The sequence below is a fragment of the Aptenodytes forsteri genome, unplaced genomic scaffold (assembly GCF_000699145.1).
Source record: "Aptenodytes forsteri isolate BGI_AS27 unplaced genomic scaffold, ASM69914v1 Scaffold578, whole genome shotgun sequence".
NCBI lineage: Eukaryota > Metazoa > Chordata > Aves > Sphenisciformes > Spheniscidae > Aptenodytes > Aptenodytes forsteri.
Genome location: NW_008795139.1, coordinates 90,709 through 99,176, shown reverse-complemented (window position 1 = coordinate 99,176; position 8,468 = coordinate 90,709). Strand labels below are relative to the sequence as shown.

Sequence of the window (8,468 nt, the reverse complement as noted above, 5' to 3'; positions counted from 1 at the left end):
AGGGGTTGTTTTTTTTTTTTAAAGTATTCCCATACTAAGCTAAGCAACAACTGGATACTCCCTCCTGTTCATATCCAGCATTCAGGAAAAGCATTCATATAACCAGAAGAGAGTTCGTGTATCCATCCCCTACCAAGGAAGGATCAGCATTGCCAATTGTGAGAGAAACGAGATGCTCATCAAATTGGATGTAACCAGGAACTATCTGTTACTACCTGCTCATCCTGCTTTAGCCCACCCAATGAAAAGGTCTTCTCCTGTAGGGTTCATGTTCTGGGCAAGTTCAACAACACTCCATTCCAGAAGGCTTTGAGTACAAGACTACGTGTGAGATTTTAAGGAGACCTGCTCACATTTAGCAAGTATTTCCTTAGCACTACTGTGCTCCAAATACAGAGACGGGCAGTTCCTGTATTAGCAAATACATGCCATTTCTGGGCAAGCTGTCTGGAGTACAGCTTTACATGCAACTGGATGATGGGCAAGACTATTTATAGCACCTATCCACCTAGCTAGACAGCTCTCACCCAAATTATAGGATATCCTGATATTCCTCTCCGAATCTTATTTCTGCATTTGGAGAAATTTTGAATATTCAAGACACTAATTAGAGTTGCTTCAAGATTTTATAGAGTTCTCTGGGACAATGCTGATCATTAAACCCTTAATTCATTAAAAATTCCTTATAATACATCAACTAAATGAATAAAACAATATGTTCAGTATTTCAGATTTCTGGGCTCAGCTTTTTGATCCTCCCTGCCTCTCTCACTTTCCCCTCTTCTCTAGATGTACAAAATAAAAATTTTTTTATATTTTTAATTTTATATTTATTTGAGGGTTACAGTGCTAATTGAAATTAATTTGCCAATTATTTATATTTTTAATTTTATATTTGAGGGTTAATTTTTAATTTTATATTTATTTGAGGGTTACAGTGCTAATTGAAATTAATTTGCATACAATTATTTAAAAGTTGTTGTTTGTGTTTATGTCGTTTGACAACTAATAACTACTAGCATTTAGACTAAATGTATATTTCTAAATTTAAAACTACATTAAACTCTAACTTTACCTCCCCTGTTATATTTCTGAGTTTGACTCTCAGAATTGTACTCAGTATGATACAGGAGCAAATGACACTCTGCAAGATGCCATACCTCTTGACTTCACGTACGAAAAATTGTTTGGGACACAGGGGCAAGAAAAGATACCAGGACAACAAAAACGGGGATTAAAAGATCCCCATTATAGCAGTATCAAGCCAACTAAAATTTATTGTAAAGATAAATAAATAAAATTAGAAATTCTAAGTAGAAATGCCTTGGAATAAGCTTCACCTTTCTTTTTCTCTGGATGAATTACAATGATCAGATCCAATTTAAACATCTGCAATTTGCTATAAAAACTGCTAGACTTTATAAAATAGGCAATGTGATATATGCCATTATTTCAAACAGTAATGCCATGGATTTTATTGTCACTTTCTTGAACTTTGATTGTACATTATCTGCTTCAAAAATGCTGCTAAAATAATTGTCTTGCAAGCCCTGCCACACACTCTAAAGGGATCGAACACTCATAGTTTAAAAGGCATAAGGCGTCTGTTCAGCTTGAAAGAAACATAACGAGGTCAGCAAGTTTAAGGAATTAATCTTTTTCCTTACCCAGAATTCTGCTTTGCCGTTGCCTTTCTTGCACCGTTCTGCCAGGACCGACACACCTACAGTCACTTCAGATAATGGCTCTTCTGCTGCTTTCATGAGAACAATCTGAATCACCCGTCCTTCATAAATGTGGGCGTCAAAAGTTGATTTCCATTCTGGATACATGGTAGGTTTCTTCTGAACTAGAGTTTTTCCTCTCTCTGAAAGCCACAAAAAAAAAAAAAAGGACAGAAACTGTAAAATCAAATAATGCAGATCTAGTACTTAAACTCATCAAAATGAAAAAAAGAGAGAATCCTTGTACTGAAACCAAAAGCAGACTTAGTATTTCTTGTACTATGGTTGGGACAAAGTTTAAATGTTCAGTTCAAACATTCATAACTTGGAAGGCAAAGCTCACGCTGACAAACAGGGTATGCAAAGGCAGTGAAGGTGTTAACATTTAGCCAGAGAGACCAAGAGGGACAAATCCCGTTCTGGAATTCAGAAGCTGGTTTAGTCAGTCACAACTTGACAGGGAATATTTGCACGGCTGCTTTCTGATATCAATCTCCATGACATGTTGTCTGATCATAGTGAATACCTACTGCTATAAGATAAATTAAGATACGTCTTACACTGACCCAATTTAAATTGAAACTGGTGGCTGAGAGATGAAAGGCTCCACATTTCATTAATCTACTTCCAAGTTATCCCAACATTTCACTTCTGTTCATAAGTCACTCTCCTTGGCATTGTACTCTGTCTCTGCCACTGTTTCTACTTTTTAAAGGATATTACAAGGCCTTATCTGTCCCCTCTAGCACATGCAGACCTTGTGTAGTTAAAGAATAAGGAAAAGGCTGAAAGGGCCTCAAAAACATCTTTTTTTTCCCCCGTAATATTAACCCAGCCTCCCATAAGAGCGTCTCTGCAGACCCCTAGGAGTTTTGTGGTGCTTCACTATTCTTATTAGATAGATTTCTTCCTAATACACAGCTTCAGTCCCTCTTGCTACCAGTTAAGCTAATTTCTTCCTGTCCTTACCTCAGGCACAGAAAACAGCTGGTGATTGCACAATCTATAACAAGCTTTAGCCTATTTCTAGATCTGGGTCTCTTAGTAGTCCCATCAACACATCCAAAATGATACTGCCTCCTAAGCGACCACATCCAGCTCTTCAGCGTGACTCTGGCACACAATGCCACCTCCCCAGTTTTTCTCTGTGATTTGCTGCCAAGCCAATTATTCCCCATTTGTGCTCAGGTAACTGGATATAATTTTGTACATTCTGCACACTTTCTGCTATTTATCAAGATCATTTGCTGCAATAAAAGTGCTTTCTAAGTGCCTCTCCAGCTCCGAATGATCCATTTTTCCCCTAAATGTGTAATCTGTTCTTACATCATCAAGGTGGTAGCAAAGCAGATTAAACAGTTGGACCCTTCCCCAGGAAGCTGCAGTGTGGTCTGTCTCCTAAAATTAGCAATAGAATTTACATTCACTGTGACAAAGGAAAAGTTAGATACTTATTTTTTAAAAATCGTCCTGGAAACTCAAGGCAAAGTTTGTGTTCATTCATTAATAACTTGCTCAATGCACTCCACTCAATTGTGCCGAGCTACACAGACAAGAGTAGCGAATAGTGTCCTTGTACTTCTTTAATAGGGAATGCCTGCCAACAACAGCATTATAAATTACAACTTTGACAAGCAGACCTAAGCCTGCTTGCCAAAGGGCATTCTGAAATGCTCAGAAACAGCCACCTGAGGACCTCCTCCATTTCAAAGCGAACCTGAGCATTCCTCCTCTACTCAGTCAAAAGCTTTTGTCTCAAATTTGGGGAACTCTGCAGAAAGAAAAACTCAAATTCTTAGCAGTGCAAACCTACTTCCAGGGCCCTGTACTTGGTATTCTTAACTATGGAGGAATTTGGAAATATTATGGTGAAAATATATAGGGAATGTTCAAACAAAACACAATTTGGAGATTATTAGGACAGATGATAAAGGTGAGGGGAAATTAAAAGCAGGCTGTCTGCACAGCAAGGCTATTATACTAGCCTATTCTTTGGATCGCTCAAGTCAGACCCCTTCATCAAAAAGGCACGCTTCAGGAGGCATCCTTGGGAATATAAGAAATGGCACCTATTTGGAGAATCTTTGACAGTAATTCAGGGTTTGCAGAAGCAGCAGCCATTTACAGAAGAGTTGGTAATACTCTTTGTAGGATTCTTAGAGGGGGAGAAAACTATTTCAGTCCGTTCACAGGACTATCTCCCACGTCCCGATTAATATCTGCTTTGATCAGTTACTATATACATTTTTACCCTATGTAAAACTTAAAGAAGTCATCTGAATTACTGGCAACAACTTCCAGCCTGGCCGTGCTGATTTTGTAATTAAAATCATACTAACCAAGATTGTCATGGATCACGCTGCCTGCCTGCAAATGAACACTTAAGTGTTAGCAAAGAACAGCCTTTAAGAAGAACACTGTTCTTACCGCTCCTGTATTCAGGCCTCCTTTGTTTCTCTGCTAACACTACTGGCTTCAAAACATTTTACATGTTTGCATATTGGCTTAATGCCTAATCATTAGGCAAATGATTTTCTTCTTCCTATACAATAAGCTTTTCCTTGATCATGTTCCAGCTTGCAAATCCAACAAAAGTTATTCCAGATCTTGTCAAACTAGTAACGGGAGCATCAATTTCTTTTCCTGATTACCCCAGTCAGTCACTGCTCCAAGGTTCACTGCACACTCCTCCCCCATTTTTTAGTACTTCAAAGACACATGCAAGCAAAGAGGAGAAACATTGGGACAAAGTGCTACTTCTCGAAAGGAGACAGCTGGAAAAAAAAAAAGTTAATTTATTTAGACCACTTCCATCTCTCCACACATTCTGGCAGCTGCAACAGTTCAACACCATTTCTTCAGAGGTTCTCCCAACAGACTAGGAAACTGCTTCTTTGGAGCTTAACACATTTGCTCAATGACAATATTTTCTGGAAGGGGCACTGCGCCTTGCGTTTAAAGTCTAAATGCAGCTTTTACCTCAGCAATAAGGGGAAAGCCCAATCATGTTGTGAGGAAGAAGAAAATTCACTCTTTCCTGCATTCTTTGATGTTTTGTGAAGCCCTAGAGCCATAATGCAGGATTAGACGGCTGCGGTCTAACCCAGTACAGCAATTCCCTCTCATCCTGTTTGGCTACAGTGGTCTATTTTAGCTAAATGTCACAAAATATTATAAACCTTTGGACCAGTTTCTGTAAAGAAGCGGTCTTTGAAAGCTGAGGGCCTGCTGAACAGGGAGGTGCTAACAAGACCTTGGGTGCAAGTCATTCCAAGCAAAAAATGCCTCAGTTACTACAACAACAACCACCTACACTTCCCATTATTACCTATCCTCCAAGTCAATAAAGATCATTTACTACTCTGTGCTTGAGGATGGTTCTCTCAAACTTGCTGCAGTTCAGATCCCTCTTCATGGCACTCCGCTACACCACTCTCTCCCCTGCACAGCTTCTGCAAGCGCAGTCTGGCAGTCTGTCACTTGCGGAACTGGAAAGAACAATGCTTTAACCCTTGCAAACCTTTGTCATGCAAAATTCACAACATGTTAACCCATGCAAAAGTGACATTTCAGCTGCTTCACCACATATTTTGTGAATAGTTGATGGTGAAGTAAGAAACTAGAAAGCTTAGACTTCACCCTACCAAGTGCTGAGCACTCTGGCTGCAGTACAAGAAAGCACTAATAACGAAATCTTGTTTTAAGGTGGGGATAGAGACAAAAGTCATAGTTATTTCTCCCATTCTGAAAGAAAAGCTCACGTTTAAGTGCTGGGCATGACAGGAACAGCAGGACTCACTACCATTCACAGACTAAGAGGGATTGCAGTAGTTCTCAAAAACTTAGTCATATTCAGAAAAGCATCACCATTTGTAACCTCACCTGTAGTCAATGCTTCCTTCATCTTGATAGCACAGAAAGGCTGTAATTGTTCCCCTTGATTCTGCACAGGTCCCAGCTCAAATGAGTTGAAAGATATCCGTAAGAAGGGGGCCATTGCTCACAATGATCCACAGCCTAAGTGGAAAGAAGTAAATAAAAATCATAGAATAAAAGACCTGGTCGAGACTTGTAAGAAAGCGATACACATTTCTCAGCAGCCATCATAGCTGATACAAACCATCCTCTAAAGTTTGCAAGTCTTGAATGTGTCTTTGAGACCGCGAACCTGAAGTAAAACTGGCATGTACTGAAACAAAAAAATGTAACATGTACAATCAAAGACTGAATTTAATCCACCCTTTTAACCATATCCTGTTAAAAGTAAGTAGTAGTTATGCCTTTGACGTAGACCTTGCTCAATTTTTAAACACAGAGGCTCTGTTCATTAATCTGCAAGTATATAAACATTCTTATCAAATAAGTAGTTCACAAACTAAGAGACAGATTGTTTGGGGGTTTTTTTATACATTTTTTCCCTCACACCTGAAATGAAGGGTGGGTTGGGGGGAAAAAAAAAAGGGAAGAAGAAGAGTTTTGTCTGTTCCACGTGTTCCTTTCCCAGTATCTCTTACAAGGCAAGGAGGGAGAACTAGGAGCAAAATTAATCATCTAAAGCTCGCACTATTTTGTTGCTCTTTAGGTACACATTATTTTATTTTTTAATTGCTACACAGCCTCAAAAATTCCCAGACAGAATTCTAGGCACCTCAATAGGCAATCAAATGATAAAAGGAACACCTTTGGTTAATTTTATTTTTAAGGATTATCTGAGAAACTACTAAACTTACATACAATTTCTGGACACTGCAGCAAAAACCGCTACCAGATCCACAGTAAGGGTAACATGTCCTTAAGCATGATCAAGTAATTGCACTGCATATGAGCACTGATCAACATTAACAACCCGAGTAATTGGTCCATACACGAGTTCACACTTACTTTCTCACTTAGATAAATGCATAGTTACAGAAATTTCTGAAATCTAGATATTTCACTGGATAAGTGCACGTTTTATTTTTCATACTTAATGTGGAAAACAACGTACGTTCCAAATACCACCACCAAACTGAAACAAGTATAATATCACACGACTTCTATTCAAGCATTGCTTTCAGGTGGCAGTGTACGAATCCTAGGAAGCATCACAGAGCTAATGATTCAAACTGCGAGCCTCTATACCTTTACTTATCAGGCAAAGGGAAGAGGGAGAGGTAGAAAAAACTCCAGCACTACTGTGTCACCTGGTTTAAACTGTCAGGAATTACAAGAATCCAAAACACCTGTAATTTCTAAGTCAGCAAACTGGTGTTTCACTACAGTCTTCCCTCATTCTCAAGAGCTCCTGAACTTAGAGCAGATTTCAGTTTACAATTCGCAGCACCTTCAGCAATGGAGTTAGCCCTGTAGCTTGTATGTCAATATTGCTTTGTGAAGCAAGAATTACTTATTCAAAGGGTAAGAGAAAACAATAATTTGATAGTAAGGGAATGCTAGTATGATCAGAGAATGAGGGATGCTGAGAACGAGGGATTAGGAGAAAAGAGTTAACAAGGTAACAGGAAGAGATGATGAAAAAAAAAATTGAAACTGGGCTGAGCTGGCCTTTTGACTGTAGATTGTTAACCAATTCAGTCAAGCAGCACTAGGAAGAACATTTCAAGCAATCCTGCACATGCTTGCATTTTTTTAATGTAAAGACATCGACCTGAGAAGCAATTAACATTCCTCTTATATCTCTTAAGGCCCAGAACAGTCATTTAGATAAAAGACTGTAAAATGAGAGTCTTTGCAGCAAGACAGCATATAGCTTCTGACACCATTATTTGCACATCACGCAATCTCCCCATGCAGAGACCCTTCTCAATAAATGGAAAAAATTTATGACACTCTAACATTTATTGAGCTAGTTTTTATTAACTGACTGTTTCCCTACTTTCTTTTCTGTAGAGTAAGACAAAGTTAGAAAGCAGGTTTAGGATTACTTGGCACCATTGCTTATCCCACTGAAGAATGGAAAGTCACGACTATAATTCACGTTCATGCAGACAGTCATCCAGACTCGCAATAAAATAACAAACCTTCCCCACTAATCCACTAGTTATTGCAGCTTGGAGCACCATTTGATGAGACTGGAGATTGAGATGACCTCACAAAGAAAGAAAAATAGACAGCTTTCGTAAAAATTAACAAATACCATCCGATACCTCACTTTCACAAATGCAACATAAACACAATTGCTCATCAAGAGTTTTAATGAGGAACACATTTTAGCTGCTCAAGAGACCTTGTGCTCACTATGTTTGGAACTACCCTCAAGTGACTAGCTACATGACTTGCCAACACCAGATCACATATAGTTACTACTCAATATGGATGTAAAAGAAACCAGGTTTCATTACCATTCACCTCTGGGGAAACAGCTTTAAGACCCAATTAGGCCATAGGTAGAAATGAGCTGGGTAGGTCAGCATGTAGCTCCCACTGGAAAGTTTATTTGACAGAATCACAGGATTGCAGGATAATTCTGGCTGGAAGGGACAGCCCAGCTAGAAGTCACAATTTCCACTAAGTCTGGGACTACACTAACAAAAAATTGGAAAGCACTGACAAAGCTAAACTAACAATTGCATGATTTCAACTCAGACCATCTGACTGAAGCCAATGTTAGTCCTGAAACAGAATACAAGGGTTTTGACATTTACTTCTTTAACTCCAAATTTGACAGATACAATAGAAACAGGTACAATGCATACAGATTTTGAATAATCCCACAATCTTCCTAATTTCTGATGGCCAAATCAT

General features: G+C 38.8%; 1 protein-coding gene across 1 annotated transcript in view; it reads right to left on the bottom strand.

Annotated features, from left to right (window-relative positions):
* Window positions 1-5,721, bottom strand: part of PRKCD (protein kinase C delta) — a 30,422-nt gene extending 24,701 nt beyond the window's left edge. The window contains exons 1-2 of the mRNA XM_009278482.1: window positions 5,607-5,721; window positions 1,668-1,867 (exon numbers count right to left, since the gene is read on the bottom strand). Coding sequence (XP_009276757.1) covers window positions 1,668-1,867; window positions 5,607-5,721 — 315 coding nt within the window. The remainder of the gene's footprint in view (window positions 1-1,667; window positions 1,868-5,606) is intronic.
* Window positions 5,722-8,468: the final 2,747 nt, after the last annotated feature.